Source organism: Cheilinus undulatus, linkage group 18, assembly GCF_018320785.1.
Source record: "Cheilinus undulatus linkage group 18, ASM1832078v1, whole genome shotgun sequence".
Classification (NCBI taxonomy): domain Eukaryota; kingdom Metazoa; phylum Chordata; class Actinopteri; order Labriformes; family Labridae; genus Cheilinus; species Cheilinus undulatus.
In genome coordinates this window covers 10,108,651-10,133,506 of record NC_054882.1, presented here as the reverse complement: position 1 = coordinate 10,133,506, position 24,856 = coordinate 10,108,651, and the positions used below count along the sequence as shown (strand labels likewise).

The window sequence follows — 24,856 nt, the reverse complement described above, 5'->3', positions numbered from 1 at the left end:
CAGAGATGCATGGATGACTATTCAACGTGCATTTAGTGATTCTGTAAAAGCATGTCATTATACAGATTTCAAAGCTCTGCAGATTGTACATTTATAGCTGTTAAAGGGACAAAAGCAGCTAAATTTTATTACTTGTTAATACCAGCCTTAACACCTGCACTTTTAGAAGTTTCAGTGCCTCAGGGTAAGAATATGAGTGTCATTATACAAGTCAACGGAAATAAGGTTTAGTAGATGTTACCCAGAGCAACTTTAGCTTCAGATGAGAAGTGAGCTCAACAATATACAGTTGTACTTCATATTTTTCTGATAGTAATATCTTTGTTTTGTGTTCACAATAGAAGCAGGTGTACAAGACTGACGAGGTATTGCCAACATCACTGCAGGCAGTTCAGAAATCCACAGCTGCCATTTCCTGGGGTGAGACAACCCTGTTGGAAGGATTGCCACCCCAGGAAAAGAAAATTCAGGCCGAGGCAAGTGCTGTAAAGACTGAGAAACCTGTTCTGGAAGAACCAGAGGGATCCGCCATGAGGAATATCTTCAAAGAAATACAGCTACGCACAGGATCTGGACCAAGCAGTCCACTGACTGAGGTATCAAGAATGAGTATACTGGTTTGATGAGCATTCAAAGTAAGAGCTGTTGAATATTGAAAAATACTCTCTGAATCAACACAAAAGTTCAGGAGTTTTAAACACAGGGACATTTTCAGTTACTTTAAGTGTAAGCTAAGACTACAAGTAAGCTTCCAAAGTGTGATTTAAATGGATCAAACAGATTTTATAGCTTTTTTTCACCTGCAGAGCTCACCAAAACCTATTTGATTTTCTAGTGAAATTTTGGTATTGTTTTGTTTCTATGTCTTTAGGGAAAACCGGTGATGGATACTCCAGAGGGTCTAATTCCATCCACCAGTGATCTAGACAGTTGTCTCAACAGGGTGGTTTCTAAAGTCCTGAGCTGCAAGACCCAACCAGGAGAGCTCAGCCCATCATCCATGGCCCAACAGCTGGAGGAGGCTCAGGTGTGAAACATAATGACTGGGTGCTTGACATACCATAAAAGTAATAAAAATAATTTATTGCTGCAACTTAATTTAAAGTTACAGGTAGAGTTGGACAGCATTTAGGCAAAGCAATATTAATGCCAAAGTGCCTCTAGAAATGAGTAAGGGATATCTGTATTAGCCTGTTACAGTGTTGTGTAAACTACCAACTGGCAGAATAAAGTAATTGTGCAATAATTTATAACTGCTATTATCAACATTTACATTTAATGTACAGTCTTTAAATAATTACTCCTGTATTTACTTTTGTTTACTGAAATCAGAAATGTCGCAAGATGGCTGTGGAACAAATGACACTGCTCTCTCAGCTGAGAGGATCTGATGCTGAGAACAGAGAAGCTCTGGATCAGGTGGAAGACCAGTTGAGTACTGCAATACAGGATGCAACAGCTGTCATCAAAAGTAAAGAGGCCCAGCTGCAGGACGTGACAGAGTACTGCAAGCAGAACAAAGCAGCAGAAACAGCGCTGGAGAAACTGGCAGCTGACCTGGATGCTGTTAAGACGTGAGTTCTCAACCCTTGCTTCCCCAAAGCCTCTTCTTTGCATTTATGAATGTGTATTTAGGCAAGTCCACTGAAAGTCTATTCATTCCTGTGAGATATCCTGTGAGATACACCATGTATGTTAAACTCTTCCTCTCTGTAATATTTCAGATCTGAATTTACCCTGATCATGTAAAAGAATAGAACTTGTGCATTGGATTTTGGGCTAACAGGCTGCTAACAAACTTATCAGCAATTTCCTTCAATTAAGTTCTTTTTGCTGATTATTAATTGGAGTTTGTATGATTAATCAGAACTTGTATATTTAAGTCTCACACATCTGATTTATATTATTTGCTGATATGAAGAGCAGTCAGGTTGTCTTGACAGTTTACATATTGATACATTTAAGTAAGTACTTAAAGAGCATGTTAGCTTAAAAATAGGCCAATTAGGACAGGAGTGCTGGCACAAAATTCATAAAGCCATGAATATTCTCAATTAAAATATTTCACAAAACATTTCTGGCTGGCCAACTTCTTCACAGATATGCTGCTAGGCAATATTCATTCTGCTTTTGTTCTGGTCATTCTCCAGATGCATACTCTAAACTACTGGAGGGTGGAGAAAAATCAAAATTAGCCACACAAGAATAAATATTTGATAATAAATAGATAATGAATACATATCTATGGATTTACAATCACTTGTTAGAAATGTTTGTTTAAGCTTGGCATTATACATTTATTACAAAATTCTCATGAATACTCTAACAGCACTTCAGAATTTATTAAACAAGCAATCAGACCAAAAACAAAATGAAATCTTATTATCCTTATTCACAATAATTCCCTAAACATATGCTTAAAACACATGATTCAAGAACTTGTCCAATTCTTTCAGGTCCCCAGAGGAGAGCAGCTCACAGGAGGCCAAGCGACTGAACTCCTTACAAAAAAGTATGGAGGGGAACAGAACAGTACTTGGACAGTTGCTCTTAGCCCATACCAAGGTATGTCCTCACCTGAGTCAGTCAGAAAAAGCCACTGCAGAGACTGATCACAAGAACCTACAACAGAAGTGGAGGGACCTGGAAAGAGCTGTGGAGAGGTCCATTTATCACACAAATATGCATTCTCAAGAGACCAACTCCCTTCTGTTGGAGATAGAAAGTCTTCAGGAAGATTTGGAGGGAACCAACAAAGACCTTAAAGCTATGTCTCCTTCAGGTGCTCCATGGGATTGCAAGAAGGCACAGCAGCTGATGGTGGCAAATGCTGAGGTAAATGCTGCCAAGCAAAAATACAATAATCTGCAGCAGCAGTTAGAGGCACTACTCCCCAGCTCACGTTGGGAGACGGAAACAAAAAAGATAGAGCAGGAGCTTCAGAAGGTGAAAGACCAGCTGTCCCACACAGAGGAACTGGTGTCCTCCCAGACGCAGAACAGCAGCAACCCCACTATGGAGAAGATCATCGTGGTGATGAGGGACGGACTTGCCTGGGCAAAGCAAACAGAGAGTGACATTGGGGGTAGGACAAAGAGGGTGGCTCTTCTGCCTGAGGAGGTGCACCAGCAGCTTAAAGATCTGAAGAAGCTGCAGTCTGAGGTCCTAGCCAAACAGGGCCAACTGGAGTCTCTGGTGGAGGAGGTGACAGAGCTTCTTCCACAGTTGGATCAGGCTGAGGAGGTTCCTATGGTGCGCAAATCTCTGGAATCCCTTGAAGATCTCTCAAAGTCAACAACTGAGAAGCTAGCCAAGGCTGTAAGAGAAACTGAGTCAGGACTTCAAACCAGAGAGAAGCTGTCAGAGCAGATTGCTGACCTGGACTCCTGGGTTGTGGCTCAGCTTCAAAGAGAGGCTTCCAGGAGCATCGACACTGAGCTCAGGAGTCCTACAGAGTTTGATCGCAGAGTTCGTCAAATCCAAGATACCCTGGCAGAAGCTGAGAAGCAGTCTGCTGTCGGGGAGGCTCTGCTAATGAAGAGTAAAGACATTGCCTCAGAACTTAGCATCACAGAGAACTGTCAGCTTTATGACAAGCTTACCAACCTCAAAGAGGACATCCAGGCCATCAGCAGCTATGAGAAGGCCAACCAGAAGGAGCTGGACTCACTCACTCAGACTGTAGAGACAAGCAAGAGAAACCTGGTAGCAACTGAGAAAAGTCTAAAGCAGATGTTAGTGGATCTGAATAGGCACAAGTTTCCAATCACAAGAGAGTCCCTGCAAGCATTTGAGCCTTTTAAACAGATGATTTTGGAGCACAAGTCTCAGGTTGACCTTCTGCAACCATGGATTCCTCAAGAAAAATCAAAGGAGTTATACTCAATTATTTCTGAGCTTCACAGCAAAATGGTCGCCCTGGAAACGAAAGTCAAAGATCATGAGGGATACTTGAACACGAGGCAGTTTTTGGAAGACCTTAGGGAGAATGTTCAGGAGCAGGTCCCTCACACAAAAGATGACAGCAGGGACATGGAGGAAAAGTATAAAGTCTGTCAGACACTTCTGGTCCAGTTCCCTCTGATGAGATATTTATCCAAGGAGGCTCATTCCAAACTCCAGACAATCTCTGCTGACCTGTACCCCTCCCAGCTGAACGCAGAGCGACAAAGGCTGAAACAGAACGAGGACACCAATGACACCTTGGAGATGACACTCTACAACAACCTCAGCATCATAGAGAGGAACCTGCTGAAGGAGCTGGACCTGAACACAGAGAGGGAAGCAACCAGAGTGTTTCTCCAGAATATTCAGCAGGAGCTCCAAACACTTCCAACATTGGAGCCAAATGATACAACAATTGATAATGAATACCGGAGACTCATCTCTTTGAAAAAGAATGTAGAGTCAAGGGTGAGAGCACTGGAGGTTCTGGAGCAAAAGAAAGGAGACAAAAAAGGCCGTGGATCTCGAGATGTGATGGTCCTGAAGAAAATAATCCTCAGTGAATGTGACAAACAAATGGTAAGGATGGCTGGTTATTCTTTGGCATACTTCTTTGCATGCTCATTTTGATACATACACATGTGCATAATAGGCATCTATTTGGTATGACCTTGCAGGGTTAGAGTGTGCAGCCTGACTGAAAAAATGCCCCATTTCTTGTGTTTCATTGTGCTTTGCAAGTGACCACTTTACTGAAAAAAAATATGCTGGTACACATAGCAACCCAGACCAGACTGGTCATAATAAGGTCGTAATCCTTAATTTAAAAAACTGTAGTAAACTGTTTAGTTTAGAAATAATGAAGTTGGTTTGATTGAAAAGATGTCTCAATTAAAGACAAGTTACCAGGATAGATGGGCTGTGCAACTCACAGGGTGTGTGTCTGTACTTCACAACTAAATACCCTAGGCTGAGAGCTCAAGTACCCAGCAGCTAACAGGATTTCTAACTTCAGATGGCACTTAATACTTGACTTATGTTTTCAGTGGGATAGAGTTTCAAGTTCCAGTTACATGAGCAATTTTTTCATAAGCCAATCCAATTTATGGAAGAAGAAATTCTTTTTCTAAGCTGTCTTCTTCTACAACTCCTTTTTTTCAACTCCTCCCCGTGCAAAAAAAGGATTGTTTTAAAATTGTTTCGAAGTTTCAAGTAAAAAATGATATATCTGCAACATCTTTCATGGAATTTCTGGATAATTCTAGGTCTTTTTTCTAAAGTCACTGAAAACTAGACATGTATCTGTATGCTACAACAGGTTTTATAGGCTATAGAAGGAAAATCATCACAATCCTAAACAACCCTTTGGACCAATGAAAAGTGCTTTTCCTTTTACCTCTTGTAGAATCACTTCTTGCTTCATCTTTGATTTGATTATATTATACTGTTCTGTGTACTCTAAACTATGCTGGGAGAACTACATAGAACAGGCAGGAAGAAAAACTTCAAAAACTTCTCAAAATTGGACTGAAATCTTGTGCTGAAATGTAATTTCTACTTATATTTGTGTTATTTTGTGTTTTTTAGCTGGAAATCTCCAAAGCCAAAGAGTATTTCAGAAACTACATATCTGCTGTGAAACAAGCAGCCCAGTTCCTGAGAGGCATTGAAGTCTCTCTCCTGCCACCTCACGGCTCTTCTGGCCCCTGCTCTGAAAGGGTGGAGGAGACACAGCAGTCTTTGGAAACACTGCAGCAGCAGTTCCAGACTCATGTGGAGAATCTACAGAGCCAGAATGTCCTCCATCCTTACCTGTCCCCTCAGAAGGTGGAGCAGCTCCAGGAGAATATTCTGAGTCAGCTCCTGGTGAGGATGTCCACTATTCAGGCAAAGGGGCATGTACACCTGGATCGCCTGAGCAGGTAAGATAGAGATCTTCAGACAGAAATTTCATTCTTTTACTCCTTTTTCTTTTTCATGTCAGTAGAGCAATGTCTTCGTTATGAACCAAGACAGATCAGCATTTTTGTGTTTTAGGTGTGCTGAAAACCACAAGAAGTACACCAAGTGTCATGATGAAATCATGAAGAGTTTGAGGAGTGCAGAGAACAACCTTTCACACTACATCTGTCAGAAAGTCACCTGTCTAGCCGACTGCACTGACCAGCAAGCCAAGCTTAAAGTATGTATAAAAGTTTAGATTTTGCTGCCCTGGTTAGCCGTAGAAAATAAAAAACACACACACACATTTTTGGTCTTTGAGGTCTCCTTTTTACCACTTAATCTTTGCCTTGTTATGTTGAAGTGCTATTAATTTTTTATTGACAGGCTTTGTCGGAGGAGGTTGAGGTGCTGCAGAAGCGTCTGGAAGAGCTGAAGGAGTGGTGCCCAGAGCAGAGCTGTTGTGGAGGCAGGGTGACCAACATGACTGCTCTCTGGAAACGACTAGCAAGACTACGCCGCTGTACACTGTGGCTGTCAGCCCGGAGTACACAGAGAGTCAATGAATGGAGCAAAATCACCAACAGCGTAAGTTATACCACAGAATGAATTCCATAAATGTTCAGATTTGCTCAATTTATTTGGTATTTCAAGTATTTTTTCTTCCCTTCTCTCAGGTTGAGAAGGCCTCAACTGTCCTAGACCAGGTGGAGAAGGAGCTTCCTGATAGCTCTAAGGTTAAAGCCTCAACTGAGGAGCTTCAGGACCTGCTGCAGCCCTGGGAACAGTACCAGGACAGGCTGGACTGTGAACATCGTGCCCTGTCTGCACTGGAACTGCGCACTGCTAGACTGGTTGGCGTCCCCGCCCACCTTGAGCAGGCTCCTTCTATTCCAATCTGTCAGAGACTGCAGGCAATGCAAGGTCGATATGGCAGGTAAGATGGTATTCAATAAGTAGTTCATGTTATATAGTTAAGTTTTCAAAAAAAAAATCAAGTTTTAAATGGTTAAGACAGGATACACTAGGTTGTGATACAGTACAGTACAATGTGATAGGGTGCAATATGATTCGCCGTGGTGTGATACAATACAAAACCAACCACAGTTTTAATTCTTTGATGTATGTGTTGATGCATCTTCACAGTGTGAAGCAGAGGAGCATGCAGGGTTTGGAGGCCGCCCGTTTGGAGCTGGAGGAGAGAGAAAAGGTTCGGGAAGAGCTGCAGGGCATCAAGGTCTGGATGGAGGCTGCAAACGGTGTTCTGTCAGAGATGGAGAAGACGGGCAGCACACAGCAGCTACAGGTCAGAATCCCAAAGAAAGTTAGTTGCAATTGCACCTCATTTATCTGATACAAAATTTGCAGCAGCTTTAAAACTAATAAACTATTACCTTTTATACATTCCGAATTCATTACGTTTCTATAACCCCATCTTTTGGGGCAAATATTCAATTCAACTGTTACACTTTTATCCACATGCAAAAAATGCAGCGTGGTTCCACTTTTCAACATCTGCTGCTATGGATTTTATTGGGTGTGTGACGAGGATTTGTAAATCCTCTTCCTTTAACTCTACAACAGTGGCCTGTTGAATTGGGACGAAAATCACAAATTACAAAATCCAAGCATATAGAACAAGATTGTATCCTGATTTCTCTTTTAAAGAATGTCCCTCTTGAGCAGATACAGTTGATGTCTTGATAGCAGGAAAGCCAAAAACAGATGAATTTTAGTAGTTATTCATTTTGATCGTTTTCCTGGGACCCTCTTGAAGACCATCAGCTGAGGAATTTCCAATCTAATCAGCACATCACAGTTAGCTCTGAGTGTCTGCCCCCCCAGCTAGTGGAGTGTGAATAACAAGCCTCTAATGAGGGAGGACAGTTTAGTCATCTGAACTCAAAACACAAAGATGCACGTGTACTCAGTGTCGCTATCATTTTACAAAGCCCTATTTAAAAAAAAAAAGTGAAAAAGAAAATATTTCAACAATGAGCTTGAAATCCCCAACCTGAAGACATCTCAACAGCTAAAAGAATATTTTCTAAAAAAAAAAGTGTTCATTTATTAAACATTATTGCCATCTACAATGACATTGCATACCAGGAAGTAAATACAATGGTTCTTATGAAGCTTAGCTGGTTGTTTACCCACAAAAAGTTTATTTTGATGAGGCCTTTGCACAGGTCTGGGGGATATTTATATTACAATTTAATAAACGATACAGGTTAACAAAGGTGAAAAGAGTCATAAATTGATGCAAAGGGGTTCTGAGATGTATTCAGAGTAAAATAATGAACAAAGTGTCCACTAAATCTGAAACGTCAGAATGTAACGGTTGAGTTGGCCTTCGTCCGGTGCACCGCTCAGTGTTTAGTTTTCATGTCTATGAACCCACCGACCCACAGAATCACTCTGCTCTTTGTCCTGAAACCTGAGCGGAGGCCAGCAGCTCCTCATTCACTTCAGCTCTCCCTCTCTCTTGTGCTCTCTCTCTTTCTTTCTAATACTATACCTCTGCAGAGGGTCTGTGCTGATAAAAGACCCTCCGTTACCCCAAATCTCCCCCATCACTCCCCTACTTTCACCCCTCCTCTCGTAGCAGACATCTTTTGTTCTGCTTTGTAAGTGGATCTCATCATCCAGGTGGCTTTTGTTGTCCAAGTCAGTCCACAGACACATATTTACAGCTATACTTGAGAGGAAGAAGCGTCTAAAGGTTTTTAATTTAATCTAAGTTATACTGTCATAAATGTTTAGATTTTCCTTAGCTCTCTTAATTATTCTTTGAATTTCTGTATCTTTTTGAAAAGGAACAAAGTCCACTCAAATATATAGCATTTAATGAAATGTCCTGCTCACAAACTTTATTTGATTTAATTCAGTGTAAGACAGTTACAGCAAGTGGTGAAACAGTGGTGGAAATGGGTTAGTAATGATAAGAAATAATGTTTACACAATGTGTTAACAGAGTAAACAATCAGTGGTAAGTTGTAAAAATGGGTTAGTAATGGCAAAAAGGAAGGGAAGGTGGAGAAATAAGATTTAAAAATGGCAAATTGGTTATAAGAAGTGACAATGAGTCAAAAGATGCAAACACAGTGAAATAGCAGTGGTGAAAAGGGTTTTAAATAGAGACAAAAAAGGTGAAAAGTAGCAAAAATGAGTGGCAAGGTAGTGAATTGGATTTTAAAAAGAGCAAAAATAGGTTGAAATGGGCAAAAATGTGTTTAAAGTTGCAATGATGGGAGGAAATAATTGTTAAATGGGTTTAAGTGTGGTAAAGGGGGTTAAAAGAGGCAAAAATGATGAAAAGTGACAAATGATAGTGGATAAATGGATGACAAAAGTGGTTAAATAGTGGCTCAAATAAATGACTTCAGCATCAGAACCCAATTTCCAAATTTACTCGCTTTTCCAAGACTCTTAAAACTTTCTTCACATTGACCTTTTCCCTCGAAATGTTCAAATTAGTCCAACAGGTTTTAAATGCATGCATGCAATGCTCCAAGAAATGTAGCCCTTCAAGAGGAGACACAAACACTTATCCCCCTTCCTTCTGTACAGAAACCCTCTCCCCCCAATTATCTCCTCCTTCTTCTTTGTATCACATAAACACACACACACATGCTCGCACAGAAACAAGCTCAGTTTTCTGTTGTGATAACAAGATTCACCATCCTCCAAGTAGAGCATCGGATAAATTCAGACGCAGGTAGCCTCTGTATTATTTTCACATTTTAACACATTTATTTTTTATCTTGGATTCAGTACTTTATTTTACATCAGGAAAGAGCACATTTTGATTGTTATTGAGGTGAATGACTTTGGAGAGGTAGGCTTTGCTTGATGAAAGCAGCACAGGAGAGAGAGAGAGCCAACTGCTAAAAGAAAGTGCTAGGAGAAAAAAGGCAGTTTGTTTAGTGAGATGTTGAAAGATGAAGCTAAGAAGCTCTGCAAAATGTATAATAATTGACTGAGAAAATTACACCCTTCAGAAAGAAACTATGCTTATGTAGATGCCTTAAAGAAAATGTGCTGCCAGACACCGTTTGCTATCAGTTTGCTTACAAGTGTTTTTCTGAGGACGCTGTTTGTGGTTGTGAGAAACCGTCCTCTTCTTGTACTCTGCAATGAAATGTCATGAAAAGAAAATCAATAAATATTGATATTTTTGCGTATTGCTGCAGAACACAAAGTTTCCCTTTCCCCTTCATATTCGGTACTTTTTGTCCTCTTCCTAAATTTACACTGTTCTTCTCTCTCTGGTTTCAGGAGGTTCATAGCCAGATGTGTACCCAGAAGGCTTTGCTCCAGCGCATCATGGAGAGCCTGAGAATGAAGTACACAGACATGAACACTCCAGTCCCGGTCGAGATCGAAGGCCAGCAAAAGGAGGTCAAACAGTCCCTGCATAAAGTAGAACTGAAGGTACCCAAGATTGTAATATATTTAAATTTAAAATTTAAGAAATTATTTGTCAAAAAAAAAGGAAATTTGGGAAGAGCAAAGAACACAGATATTTAAAAATACAATGTTTAACTTCTCCCACAGTCAAAAAACATACTTATTGGGTTAATTGGTGACTCTAAATTGCCCACAGTTGTACAATACAAAAACAGTTTTTTGTATTTGATTCAATCATCAGGTAGGAGAGGCAGTGAAGAGGAGTGGTCCTGTCCACAGGCTGGGGGCTAAGCTGTCTGAGATCCTGGTCGGTCTGAGGTCAGTTCAGAGAAGACTTGAACAGAGAAGCCCCTCTGTGGTCCAAGCAAAGGTCACTCAAAAGGTAAGAAGTCACTTGCTGGTAAAAGGACTTGGTTTGTAGAATTTTTAAGTCTGCTCTGCAGCAGAAAGAGTCAGATTACTTTCGATTTTTTGAAACTGCAAAGGTTTAAAGCCAGACAGCTTTGAGGATGGATCTAAATGTTTCCATTTCAGTGATGAAAAACCTGTGGTTGGAAAGCGTACTCTAAGCGTTTATCTAAAATCTCATGATAGATAATAAAAGTCCCTGATTTTTATTATTTGTTTTAACTCCATGTAACCCTGAATTCTTTTTAATAAGATTGCAAGTTTAGGTCATTCTGTTCACCTGATGAGAAAAAGACTGAATAATTCAAACACTCAATAAATTATTACATTAATTGATCTCCACATCTGATGTTTTGTCTCTGTTCAGCGTGTGTGGGATGAGCTGGATGTGTGGCACTCGTGCATGGCGGCACTGGAGGTGGCCATGCAGGACTTGGAGAAGCCAGAGGAGGCATTGAGCCTCACAGAGAGGTTGGTGGAGGTCCAGCAGCTCCACTCTCAGCTTGCTAAACAGGCGGAGCAGAGGACCACCCTCCTCAGCAAGGTCAGTAACACCTTAGTATACCTTAAGTCATTCGGCTTTTTACAACTGAATCTGCCAGTCTTAAATGTTACCTTTCTAATTAACTGTTTATGTTGTTCTATTATAATTACAAGCTTCTATAGTAGATTTGTTTGGTATTGTGTGTAATTATGAGTTCCCTCCCATTTCCCAAAACCGTGTATTGAAGTCCCTAAATATACTTTGTTTTTGGGTGCTGTTCCTCAAATGAATAGTAAATGTGAATTTCTTGAGTAACTGTTGTTCAGTTATGTGTTGTACTGTCTCAAAGACTTGTCTAAACGTTCATCTTTAAAGTCATCATGTCTCAATGATGTCATCTCACTTTGGTATCCATACTTGTTTACTTACTCATTTTGTGAGCGTAGTGCAAAGATGTTTTATTCTGCACCTAACATGCACTGACAGCAGCTGCACTCGTTTTTTGTTTTGATGGCATTTAGAAAGAGTTTTTTCAAATGCATCTTTCTCCAACATGTGGACAACCTCTAGGTTGGTATCTGTGCTGCAGGGCCCAAACACTTGGTTTTGTGTCTTGACAAACAAAGTACTGTTTGTGTTCCTGTTCAGATCCACATGTGGCTTCAGGAGCATCAGGAGATGATCAAGAGTTCTAAAAGCTGGATGTCTGAGGCTCAAACATGGCTTGCATCTCCTTGCACCTACACCACCGCTAAAGATCTGAGCAGCCATGTTCAAGCTCTGAAGGTTGGTACTTTAAACTGTCTTTGCTCTTCCTTTTTCATACAGGACTTTAATATTAAAATTATGTCTAAAAATGTATTATGCCATTCTAAAAGAGAATGTTTTAAGTTGTCTTCGTACAGTTATTCTTGTTTCTTTGATTTGCAGACGGTGCTTAATGACTCGGCACAGATCCGAAGCACTCTGCAGGGCTTCAGCTCCGTCCTTACAGAAATGTCACAGGTTTGCGACATCACAAAGCTTCAGGAACAGCTGATCGAAGCCGATCATGAAGTGTCCAATGTTCAGGACAGCTTTGCTGCTCCTCTGTCTCAGCTTGAGCACGCTGCTGCTGTGAGTCTTAAACAATAAATTCTCATATTTATGTTCTCTTTACCTAAACATCGGATGCTTATTCCCCCCTCTTGTGCCCTTTTAATACTAAGATGTGTTAATTTTTTGTTGTTGTTCAGGAGGTGGAAGCGATTGAGAGTGAAGTCAGGCGAATGGAGAACAACGTTTCGGAGATCAAGACTTTATTAACATCTCCTGAGGCTTTCCCCAGTCCTAAAGAAGAAAGCCTCAAGGTGAGGAGAGGAACATTTTTCAGTAGTGGTCCTCTTCTATAATGGTGCGATCCTTAAGGATAACATAAAGGGGGACTCCTGAGTCAATTATAATATAAAAATCTATCCACATGATGTGTACAGGCTGTTGAGAAGAGAATCCAGTCCATGCGCAGGACGATAGCTGAGATCCAGAAGTGCAAACCAGGTCTTTGTCTGCCAGAGAAGGCTGAAGAGACCCTGGTCGTCTTTACCGTCGTTGACCAACTCCAGGGTTTGCTGCTTGAACTTGAGAAGGTTAGCAAACACATCACTGAATCAGTCACTAATGTGGACAAACTTGGAGTAGCTATTACTGAACCTTTTGTTTTACTCTTTCCGCAGAAAGTTCCGGCTCTGTTCATCCAGCAGCCTCCAACTCCGGTCACAGCCAAAGCTCCATCAACAACGTCTCAGCATCCACTCCTGAAATCTGGTTCAAAGGATGATGAGGTAAATTTTGTCTTCTCAAAAGACATGAACCATAGTTTCACTAGAAATTGTCTGCAATTACTACAGCATGACTTGAAACACTTAGAACTTTGCACTACCTTGTGAAACTGAAGTATAGATTTAACACCAGTAACACTTAAGATATGCTCCCATCTATGATCCTCTCTCAAGAGATTACATTATATACAATGGCATCTTTTTGTTTACAAAGGTCTCATAGAAAATTGACTACCATACCAGTCAAAAGTTCTTCATTTTTTGTGAATTTTGTCTCAGACTAGTTGCTGGTAAATGTTCCACAAGTTAGGGCAGAACTCAGAAAGTCTGCATCGTTGTATTGACTTATGCATGAAGTTACAGCATATCCTCAAAGTCAATGCACTTTTGCCTTTTGGATACTTAAGAAATTTCTTTGTAAACCTCCAAATCTTTGCATGCATATGCTCTTTCTAAGGACATTTTACTAACTTTATTTTTTGATAAAGTAATCACCTAGCTTACCTAATTTGTTAGTCAAGTTGTGGCTTTTTTCACACTTATTATTCCTCTGAATTGTCCCATAGTGTACTGATTTCAGTAGCCTCTTTTGCACCCATCTTCTTCATCATTGATGATGAAACTGCTCTTTATGTTGTCTTACAGAAAGGAGGCACGGAGCAGGGCCAGATCAGAATAGCCCATGTTGAGGAGGACGTATTGAGGAAATCCGGAGCTGCTCTCCTGACGGTGGAGCGTTCTTCAGCTGAACAGAGGAGGTCCTGGACACCTGAGGGCGCCAAGGTAAGGAGGAAAAGGAGAAATGCAGCTAGTTTAATGATCTCAACATGAGAATAATTTTGTCTAGTGTGCAAGCAAATTGTTTTTCTTCATTTACATGAAACTAAGTGGAATGGATTATTTGATTTGTGTTATTAATATGCTATGTCTGCTACCGTTAGCCTCAGAAGGTGATTCTTTTATGTTTTTGAGACTTTATACTGTGTCAGTAATCGGTACTAACATGCCTGATTTCCCATTCCTTAATGTGTTTATAACAATAATTGGAAACTGATTTGTGTTTTTACTAATACTACTACTTTTTCAATTGGTATTGGTCTTGTGTGTGCTTTTAATACAAGCTGGTTAAAGTGCAGAGATTGGGACATTGAACTAAGGTTTCTAAGTATGTTTTAGTGGAAATTCTTATCATAAATAGGTAGAAGTAGTAAGTTAAGGTGTATTTATTAGGACTTTAATGTTGATTAAATCCATAAAGTGCTTTACAGAAAATACAGAAAGAAAGTATATATGTATATATGTGAAATAAATAAATTAAAGTTTAAATAACACGTTTTCTAGATGTAATAAACAATAAAAAGTGCTGCTAACAGAATGTTTGACAGCGCTGAAATTATTTAATGTAAGGCTTTTGCAAATAAACAATTTGTGTCAAGTACACTTAAAAATGAAGGAAACATTTAAGAATGCATGACAAAAATGTTTCATTTTTTTAAGTTAAGATTTATACGACATTATTATCAATGCTACTGTCTTTTTAACAACTATAAATGTAAAAACCCTGCTTTGTGGTAGCTATCAGAGGGAAAATTAACAATCACAAGCAGAGGCAGTGTCAGCTTTCAGTTCAGTGTCCCAGATGCATTTCGACCAAACCCCCCTTTACTTTGTGACTCTGCACATGAGCGTGTTTCCGTCTCAGCAGCGGGAGCATGGAGGCGTGCTCCAGGCTGTGGAAGCCACAGAGAAATCAGGGAGTGAGGAGCAGAGATTGGAAGAAGGTGGAGGAGGTGTTTTATGGTGGCTCTGGGATGCTTTCCTGGGCTCTTCTCCAGAGGTAACCAAGAAAGAGCGCTGCAGTGGAAAAAAAAAAAGCCTTTCCTATATGTTGTCTTCCTCTTACCACAATCCTTTAGGTCCGCTCTTTTCTTCTTGGAGTTTGTTTGACCCAGAGCAAAGGAAGTGTAGCTTCTTATCGAGTGTATAACCACAGTGGATGTCATAATAGGTTATTGAGAAAATTAAAGGGAAATGGTAATGTAGTTTGAGAAAACACCTGATACCTACAACTCATCCCAATGCAACACATCTAAAAAAAAAGTCCCATTTAAATTAATTTGAATTCCAGCATGAAGCAGACCTTTCTTGCTCTGGGTCACTCTGCTCTCCACATCAGTGCTAGCCACAAGTGCCTTCACCTTCCTCATCTCTCTTTCCATCTCATCTTCAGCTCCATCACCCTCTAAAAACCCTTTACTGATGGATTAATACTTCTCTTCAATCACTGCACTATCCATTTCTGTTTTCTTTTCACTGACCTCCCTGCACATCTGATTTTGGACTTAGTTTTTCCTCTAGAGGGCAGTATTGAACAATGTTTTAACTTGTGTCACAGCACTTTAAATAAACCCATCATTTTAACTCCTCATACATTACCAATGTTTTATCTCTTGCAGGGAATTTATGTAGAATTTTTTTGTAAATGTCATTTTTGATGTTAGGAGCCCATGGTGACGGTGATAGAGGAGACAAATGTTGACACTGAACAAAGGACTGAGCAGACTGAAGGAGCTGCACAGGTAACTTTTCTAAACATCACCACTGGCTCTTATTAAAACCAAAACCAAGAAACAAAAAAGGATAAGTCTTTAAACAGTCTCTGTCATCGGTCACCATATCCATCCATAAAATCAACATATGCCATTATCAAGTCTGTCCTGCTCAATAGTGATGCACCGATCCAATTTTTGAGCTCTGATGCCAATTCAATACCAGGGCTTTGAGTACCTGCTGATACAGATCAAATCTGACACTATTATTAAATATGTAACAAGTATTCTCTAATGTAAGTTGAATTAAATTCATGTATTAGTGAGGCAGCAAAAGATTTCCCTAACTTTGTAAAACAGCTTAAATGACCACACGTAAACGGAAATTGTCAGTATAACAGTCTGTGTACTGTTTGCTACAGCATTACTCACCCTCTGCTGTCACAGTGAACCCTGAAAGACCATAAGCTGCACTGTTCAGACAAGCTGCAGCAGCTGTGCTCTATTTGGTTTTCCATGGCTTTGTCATGTTGCAAAGAAGTAGTGGCATTCGCCTCAAGTGATTTCAGTGTGCGTTGCTCTTTAAGCAGAGTGAGCTGGAGGCATGTAAGTCTATAGCTGTCACTTTATTCTCCAGTTGCTGGTTATTCAGAAAAGCCTCAATCAGTACAATATAATATTACTGTGCTGTCGCCTGTCTTGGCCAGGACACTCTTGAAAAAGAGATTTTTAATCTCAATGAGGTTCTTCCTGGTTAAATCAAGGAAAATATGTTTACCCTCTGAAAACAATGTGTCATCTGTTGAAGTAAAAAATGAGCTGAAATAACTAGTTTTTGCTTAGTTTGTTGTTGTCTCAAAGCCACATGTCCAAGCAGCTGATCGGGAGATTGCAATATGTGGAGTCGGAAGAACATGTAACCAAATGTTGTATTGCAAAATAGTGCCAAACACAGAGGCCTTCGACTCCACTCACATGCTCTGTTTCCATATCATACTTTTGTTTTCACATCATCCTGCTTACATTCTCATCCTCCTCAGTTTTGATAGCACCACATCCATAGCAAAAAAATGGATCCCTTGGAAGGGATGCAATACCATAGATGCCCTGGTTAAAAAATTGTCACAATAGCTGTTCCATTAAATCCCATCTTTTTTTCAAAAAACACCAAAGCACAGCTGTTACAGCACATGTTTCCAGCCTTTTCAGAAGACAAAACATCTTCTATCTATTTTATTATAGTTTATTCTTCTGTAGAAAATTAAGTTTTATGCTGTATGCCACAAAAAGGGAAGTTGAGTCAAAAGAGTGTCATTGTGTTTTTATTGGTCATTAAATGTAATAAATGTGCAATGGTAAAAATCTAAAATATTACTGCCTTTGTCTTGCAGCTCATCAGGTGTTGGTTCTTTTTATTTTCTTTTACTATCTTTGTCGATCTCCACATTTTTGGCAAATATTTAAAAAGAATCTGAACTTTAAAAAATGCCATATTACATTACAGCAGGTTACACAAACTGATATAACAAAACCTTTTAGTAACATCATTTATATAATTCCATAACAGAGTGTGCTTCAGTAACTGTGTGACTTGTAATCCTGTGTTGGACTAAATGATTTGTGTATTTTTAACTGACTGACCTGACTGATCTTCTAACCCTGCTCATGTTTCTTCAGGGTGTTGAGGGTCCCACTGACAGCGCAGAAGCAAGTTCATCTGAAGCTTTATCAAAACCCCTGGGCACAGTCAGAACTCAGTCCCTGCCCGAGAGCATGGTAAACACAACCGCCACAGTCAAAGTCTCCAAAGCCGAGTCTGCGGCCCAGCAGAGATGTGTAGTATCCTAGATCTAGAACTTCTTTGACTACAACTTTTTTCTTCTTGAAGTAAGCGCTGAACGCCCAGCTTCTTCTAGAGCATTGTGCAGAAAGTTAAACCTGGAAACAAGCCTTTGAATTCTACTAGATTCAGTCATTTTTTCTTGATCATTTCTAAGTACTCCAGTTTATTCAGAAACCAAAATCATGTAGGCCTCACCTCTTCTTAACCTGACTCTAAACCAACCCTAGAACTTCTCTCAGATTAGGGCTGGATTAGACTTTGTGTGCACTCTGAAATAAATCATGGAATTCCTCTTCTCGAGCGCAAACATTTATCTGCAGATGGAATTACTAATGCTGCTTCTTTTGGAAATAATACTCAGCGATTTCTCGAGAGTTGCTGTTGAAGCATACTTTCCCTCCTAGTAAACTCTAGAAGCCCTAGCATTTGCAAGAACCAAACCTAGAACACAACCTATTCTAGATCTGCAAGCTGCCTCCATATTCAGAGTGCCTTTTCTAGAAACCAAGCTTCCTTGATGTCCCCTTTATTGTCTTGATGAACCCCTTGAGCCTTGATTTTAAGGCTTTGTCTGGAATATTCAAAAGCAAGCCTTGAAACATTAAAATATGTCTGATAAAACACTGGACCTCCCACTCTTTTCCAGATTATAGTCTATGAACATTCATTAATATATATTTTTAATTCAAGAGTTTCATCTATCTTGCAAAGCCATCTGTTGAGCTTTTCATTTAGTCTTGACGTGACAAACATCAGAACTCCCTGCTTTTTATACTGTAGATTTTAATCTCAAGCTGAGGTTTCATTTGTATCTTGCTCTAGATGTCTGCTGTCTTCTAGATTTGACTTATAATCCTGTAGCCTCTTCTAGAATCCACTCTAAAACTACAGCTGCTCAAAAGTCTGTAGAACAAGTTTTTACTTTTGTTTTGACCTTTTTTTAGATTGAACCCCAAAGCATTTTTCTTCTAGATACAAACCTAAATCTTCCAATTCCTCCCAATTCTACTTATGTTGTAGAACTGAAATCTAGTCTAGAAAAATTGCCTTGATTTCATGTCCGCCTCTAGAATCTGGTAGAAAAAACTTGCTTTTAACTTCTTCTAGAACCCCTTTTAACGACTAAACTCAGAACCTTTAACTTTATGTAGATTTAAACCTAGAAACTTTGTTTCCTATAATCAGTAGATCAGTCTAGACCACATTATTCTAGCACCAAGCCTAAACCTTCATGTTTTTTCTAGAAATGTATGACTTTTATTTCTCAGTGCATTTACATGGCAGAAAATTCCAGATATTGGCTTCTGATTTTTGTTTACATTGGATGTTTGCTTATTAATCAGTGTTTCTTATTGAATTATGGAGGATAGAGTGTAGAGGATAGGACTGAGTAAGGAAACCAAAAATCTTTTTACGAGTATTTGTGTGTTTACGTGAAGGACTACTGAGCTCGCCTTTCCTTATGGAGTAATTCTGCTTATTCTTTAATGAGTGCTCACCACTGAGATGTGGGTAGAGATGACTCAGCACATTTTATGCAACTGTATGAGAAGTGGTTAGTGGGTGATGGGTACGATTACACCAAAAGATTCAAGCAGACTGATAGCATTTAGCATGTGAGGTGGATGGTTTTTAACATTCTGCTCTGAAAGAAGCTTCTGCATGGACCTTAAATCTGGTTGGTTTATATGTTTTTATAAAAGGCAGAAAGAAATGTACTAATAGGCATATTCTGTAACCCATGTTTTTATGTATCATATAAAAAATAATGATAAAAAAACATCTTTTTTGAATGTTGACTTTTCATGTATTAGCTAAGCTTTTGCCAACAAAAACAGAATATATCTGTTGAAATAAACTCGTTTGTTCGCTTTCATGCATCTGCAATTTGTATTTCCATGAGCTGAATATGATCATGATCTGATGGAGGTTTTATAGTTTGGTAAAATACCTTTATTAAGATGACTGTTGACCATGAAAATGCACTGGTTTGACATTATTACTGATTAACACACTGATGCAAGCAGGTGAAAACCACACAGCTCCAAATTAAGTGTTAATTTTCTGATTGATTATTAATAAGAATTTTTTATGGAATTCAACAAAAGTGATGTCACTTACATGCTCACATGATTTAAGCACTTCATCATAATCCAAGAAGCTGTCATTTTTGGAGGTTTAAGGTTTTCACCTGGAAGCAGCAGTACTGAGATGTCTTACATTACCTGGCATGTGCTGTACCTGTACCTTTTTCACTATTTTTCCATTCTGTCCACATATCCAAACAAAAACACAAATACAAATAAAGCCACAACAGTGATCCACTCCTCCGTCTCTTTCTCTGTGTCAGGAGCTCATGAGGGGACAGAGGGGGGTGGAACCACAGGGGAGGAAGACATAGAAAGTGTATAAACAGAGTATAAATAAACACACTTTCAGAAGGCTGAGGGTTTATACATGGCAAAAAAAACATTTACACGCAAATTCTGGATTTCATTTCTATAAGCCCAGAAAGCTGTGAGATAGACGGCACTGGAGACAACAGAATTAATCAAACATATTGTCTAACTCTCAGACATTTGCCAAGCTAGATGTAAAGCACAAGTGAATGCCTGTTTTGCCTCTTCTAAGTAAAGTCCTTGTAAAAAATTCACTGCCCTGCTAAAAGCATGATGCATAAAAATATCTTAAAACGCACCGTCCTCTTCCTAACCCTCTAACTGCGCAGGAGTGGATGTAGAGTTGAGGCCTGGTTGCACAAAAATAACTTGCTAATGCAATGAATTGACAAAACTGCTGTTCAAGAAAAAAACAACCATGCACAGTATGATTTACTGTTGTTGTGAAGTTTGATTTGTTAATATAAAATTGCAGTTTTGATGTGAACTGACTTTGAGTTAACTCTCAGGCCTAATGAATGCCAAACCTGTAGCACTACAATTAGTGTATTTTTGAGTAGATTTAGATTTTTGTTTTAAATTCTTTTTATGCATCATTGAAAAGATAAGACAGTTCGTTAGAGTTGTTAACAGGGTTGAGAGAAAGGGGGATGATGTGGTAAGTAGGCTGCCTGTGTACATGGGGTACTAACCACTTGGCATGGGATATATTTCACATCCTTCTGCTCAACACTCCTCAGACTGTTTGGGAAAGGCACAACTTTTAAGAACTGAAATAAAATAAACTCTGAGGGTAGTTGGATAAGCAACAAAACATACAACACAGTAGGTTTGTGCCACTCCAGCAGGCAGCCATTGCCACGCCATGAAGCCAAGTAGATTTAACTCATTCTATAGCTGGTTGAAAGCAGAGCAAAGTATACTTTCCTCACAAAAAAAAGTTTTCACTGCAATGCTCAACTTTTAAGCTAATCATTTTCTAACGCCTTAGCAAAACACATCCACTTCAATCAAGCAGCTAGCAGTGAAGTTGTGTGTGAATACACAACCTTAAATATATAACACTGTGTGACTGAACCACATGGTTTTTATCCTCACAAGTCTCATTATTAATTGCCATACCTTGTAGTTTCATCTATGCTAATCTCTTTGCTGGCCGTCATTGTTTACAGGCTTGCAGTCACTTCAGCTAAACTGCACCCATAGCTACTGTCTCTTTTTAATGGCACTGACTGTTTGGGTCATTCTTGAGAAAGTGTTCCAGCTTGAAGCTTATTAGGATGGATGTGCCTGATCACAGATTTGGAATCAGGCCAGTCCATCTGCTTTGCAAGATTACTTTTCCCACTGTTATTTTTGCTAACACAAAATGTATTACAGAGGTTCCATGAGAGGACGTGCATCCATAACTCTGCTTTTCCATTGTAGTGAGTACATTTAGCCTTTTTCTCAAGATCTAAACCTGTTTGTCTCAATACATTGGGATTACACTGGCGATCTCAATCAATCAATCAATCAGTTTATTAACAAAACCATTAAAAATACAATTACAATCCATAATGATAATTCATCAAAAACTCATTTGTGAAAAGGGACTCCCCAGAAACTCTGTGGAGCTTGTAAGTGGGGGCTGTGACATCGTTATACAACTTACAGATAGCATTCAAAATACATACTATACACAATTAAAAATTCAAACATCATTCCTAATATTAACTCAACACTCTAAAATACCCTAATATTACTCTAAAGATCCTAAATATGACACTGATGCAATACATATAGACAATGGCACTTAGAAAACAGCAGTATAAATCAATCAATTTGAGTATATTTTTCATATGGTAAGCTGTTAAGAAAAGATCAGAGATCCTTAGAGGTTTAGGATTGATCATATTTCAGTAGCAGCTGTTGTTTCAGGCTCAACAAAATCCAGGATTATCAGTGCCGGCCCAAATAGATCAGCACTTGTCATAGTTTCACCATTTTTATTAAAAAATATATATGCGTCAGTAGCAAACAATAAACAGATGTGTTGCAGCTCGAAGCTTTCATCAGTGTATGAGCAACACCTGTGACACTTTTTAAAACAATTTACACCAGGTGGAAAATAATCACAAGAACAGTTTAAAAGACAAAATGAAAAACAAACTTACAAAGGAGGTTCAAAATTGAATATAAAGAAGAACATGTAAATCCAGGCATTATTCACTCACCAAATAGCTGAATCTGTGTCGTCCCAGGAGACAAACACAGTAACACTAACAAAAAAATGGTAAAATTAATGTTAAAATGAGACAAGAGTGCTTCCAGACATGTTGATTCCTATGCATGTCTATTAAAATAGAATAGTCCACATCTACTCTAGACTCACAGTCCATAACAGAATTTATAAAAAAGAACAGGGCAGAGCCACCTTCTCATTAAAACCTCTAGGATATTCTGTTTGTTCCTACTCAGTCTTCTGTACTTTATACTAAAAGTGTGAAACTGTAAACACCCCTACAGTGAGCAGATGAGTAGTGTAGGAATGGGTTGGCAGTTGCAATCACTAGATTGAACTTTTAAAGGTCTAAAAGGATAAAAACTGAAGCCTAAACTTCTTGTTCTTCTTATGTTCTTTATGTGCCCTGTCAAACATGGACAGGTTTGACCAAACTGTTTTTAGAGCATGATCTTGGCCTGGAAAGGCAGATTGTTTTCATTCTTAGGAATAATTTAATCATATGAAGGGACAAGTCACGATCATTATACATTCTTTAGCAAGTGTAGCTGTAGTAGAAGTTGTCTGAAACTATTATTTATTCAAGACAAACTTACAAAAAAAAATACAGTGAGGTTTATTCTTTTACATTTGACTGAATGACTTCAAAGCTGAACGGTGTTCAAAGCAGGTTTTGTTGACTTTTGGTGTTCACGTCTTTTTAAGCCTGCTTTAAATCCTCTCAAAGGAAACGTCTGTGTTTGAACTTACATCATTCAAAATGCTAATAAGTCACGTTTACAAGAGGGGAGCAGAGGTCACAACAGTATCAACAAAGAAGAGTAGACTGAAAGAAAAAGAGCGCCTATAGACGAGGTTCTGTAAGGAGCGAAAGAGCAGATGATTGACAGCTAACAAGCTGTAACAGTTTCAGGAGGAAGCAGGGCAGTGTTTCTGTGTTTACTGCTTACTCAGCTCGCCTGGTCAGCCCTCTGTCTCAGCTCCTCCCCTGCAGCCCGAGGCCGCTTTCTTTCTCTGTCATTCTCTCTCCTGTGATAAAAAGCCGCTGTCACTGGAGCTCTGACTTCGCTCCAGGAAGTGGTTTCTGCCACAGGTGGGTGGAGCAGAGAGGGAAAGACACAGAGCGAAGGAAAGAGAAAGAGAGAGGGAGAGAACCAGGGCAGAGGAAGGAGACTGGAAGTATGTTAGAAGTAGAATGAAAGACCAGATCTGTCTGTGTAGGTTAGTGTTAGAGCTACAACTTGCTCAGGTGGAGTCAGTTTAAAGCTACAGTTGAGCCCAGTGTAGCTCCCTCTCCCCTTCTTTCCCCTCTACCGGCGACCCTGGAGCAGATAGGTTCAGTTGGGTGTGTTGTGTTTGTGTCCCAGGACCTGGAGGAGCCCCGACAACCTGGGCCCCGCCCCGCTGACGGTGTCCTCCATGTGTGCCTGGAGAGGGTGGGCCAGCTGGAGCTGTGGCTGCAGAGAGCACAGAGGAGCCTGGTAGCTGCAGGACCTGCTGCTGCTGCTGCTGGATCATCGACCATGCAGGACAGTGTGGAACAGCAACTTCTTACCTGTCAGGTAAACACCCATCAGGGGGGTATACCCAGGTCACTCCCTGAGTTCACAGGGAAGAGTTATCCAAACACGTTTACTATATTGAAACAGCACTCAAAATTATGTATAGGCTTTAACATTATTTTACAATTTTCAAAGCATTTTAAAAGAACTTGTTACAAAAACTAATGAGTCTCAAAGAGAGATACATTTTTGTTTCCCTTAATATTTAAGCTTTTTCACTTTTGCCTGCATTGTGTTACATTTAAATCAGTTATTTTGCATAATAAGTCTCTTCCACTTTTTATGACTTTCTATTGCTATCTCATGAGAAAGGGCAACCACATTGCACCGAATATCAGGATATAAACTTTTTAAAGCTTCTGTGAGGAGTTTTTAACTGATTACGAAAAAGAGTTACTAACTATAAATACCTGAAATGGATGAAGAGACAATTTAGGAGATTAACAACCCACTGAAGATTTTCCACACAGCAAATATTATTGCATTTAGAAATAAAGTAACTTGTTACATTTCTGTTACATACTGAGAAAAGTAGCACAATAAGAGCATTTCTGCATTATTAAAACCCTTTAATAGAACGTTCCGCCTATTGGCCTTAAACACTGCACATTGTACAGCCCACTTTACAACCACTAAATCTGCATCCTAATAATAGGAAAAACAGACATCCAAACCTAAATAGCTCTTTATTGTGAACACAATCTCACGACTCAGCAGAGGTGTTACACAAAGACTGTGTGTAATACGGTAAGCTTCAATGCAAGCAATACAACATTGGATTTTTTTTTTTACCATATGTGTCACTATCCTGTTGTTCTTTTCCAATGTTTTTGTCCAAAATTTCAACGTAAGAGGGTAATTCCATTGCGTAATGTCAACCCCTTTGCCACCTTACTAGCTCAATGATTGAGCAATACATGCATACTGATACAGCTATATGCCAGGAAGGGGAAAAACAGAAACAGTGCATATACTTTGGGGATCTTCTTTTATATGTGGCCTTAAAGAGAAAGGAAAATATTGACACCAAGACTCTGACGGACTCTGGAGGGATTCAAGAGCAGACTGCATGTTCAAAACAGTTATTACTTTAATTAGTCATAGGTCTATATGCAATGAGACAAAAAATACTGGAGGATAAGGTAAAACACTGAGAGAAATCATACATGAGATTATAAACAGCAGAGAATGTGAGACACAAAGGAAACACTGAACTGGCAACATGAGGGAAGATGCACTAGGATTTTGTATACAATCATGGGAAATGAGATACA

General features: G+C 39.4%; 2 protein-coding genes across 7 annotated transcripts in view; both read left to right on the top strand.

The window, feature by feature from the left end:
* Window positions 1–19,724, top strand: part of LOC121525903 (microtubule-associated protein futsch-like) — a 32,861-nt gene extending 13,137 nt beyond the window's left edge. Inside the window, exons 2-22 of one of the 5 annotated variants that reach the window (XM_041812106.1) lie at window positions 345–596; window positions 872–1,027; window positions 1,333–1,574; window positions 2,457–4,524; window positions 5,533–5,867; window positions 5,983–6,127; window positions 6,274–6,474; window positions 6,564–6,823; window positions 7,033–7,192; window positions 10,165–10,320; window positions 10,538–10,678; window positions 11,072–11,248; window positions 11,837–11,974; window positions 12,119–12,304; window positions 12,424–12,537; window positions 12,661–12,813; window positions 12,901–13,008; window positions 13,651–13,788; window positions 14,708–14,842; window positions 15,507–15,584; window positions 17,232–19,724. In XM_041812106.1, coding sequence (XP_041668040.1) covers window positions 345–596; window positions 872–1,027; window positions 1,333–1,574; window positions 2,457–4,524; window positions 5,533–5,867; window positions 5,983–6,127; window positions 6,274–6,474; window positions 6,564–6,823; window positions 7,033–7,192; window positions 10,165–10,320; window positions 10,538–10,678; window positions 11,072–11,248; window positions 11,837–11,974; window positions 12,119–12,304; window positions 12,424–12,537; window positions 12,661–12,813; window positions 12,901–13,008; window positions 13,651–13,788; window positions 14,708–14,842; window positions 15,507–15,584; window positions 17,232–17,402 — 5,514 coding nt within the window. In that variant the 3' untranslated portion in view covers window positions 17,403–19,724. Of the gene's footprint in view, window positions 1–341; window positions 597–871; window positions 1,028–1,332; window positions 1,575–2,456; window positions 4,525–5,532; window positions 5,868–5,982; window positions 6,128–6,273; window positions 6,475–6,563; window positions 6,824–7,032; window positions 7,193–10,164; window positions 10,321–10,537; window positions 10,679–11,071; window positions 11,249–11,836; window positions 11,975–12,118; window positions 12,305–12,423; window positions 12,538–12,660; window positions 12,814–12,900; window positions 13,009–13,650; window positions 13,789–14,707; window positions 14,843–15,506; window positions 15,585–17,231 lie in introns of all 5 variants that reach the window. The other 4 variants (XM_041812105.1, XM_041812104.1, XM_041812109.1 and 1 more) reach the window with 4 other exon arrangements.
* A 3,695-nt stretch (window positions 19,725–23,419) lies between these two features.
* Window positions 23,420–24,856, top strand: part of LOC121525904 (nesprin-2-like) — an 81,189-nt gene continuing 79,752 nt past the window's right edge. Inside the window, exon 1 of one of the 2 annotated variants that reach the window (XM_041812111.1) lies at window positions 23,420–23,582. In XM_041812111.1, the coding sequence (XP_041668045.1) occupies window positions 23,544–23,582 (39 nt within the window). In that variant the 5' untranslated portion in view covers window positions 23,420–23,543. The remainder of the gene's footprint in view (window positions 23,583–24,856) is intronic. The other variant, XM_041812112.1, reaches the window with a different exon arrangement.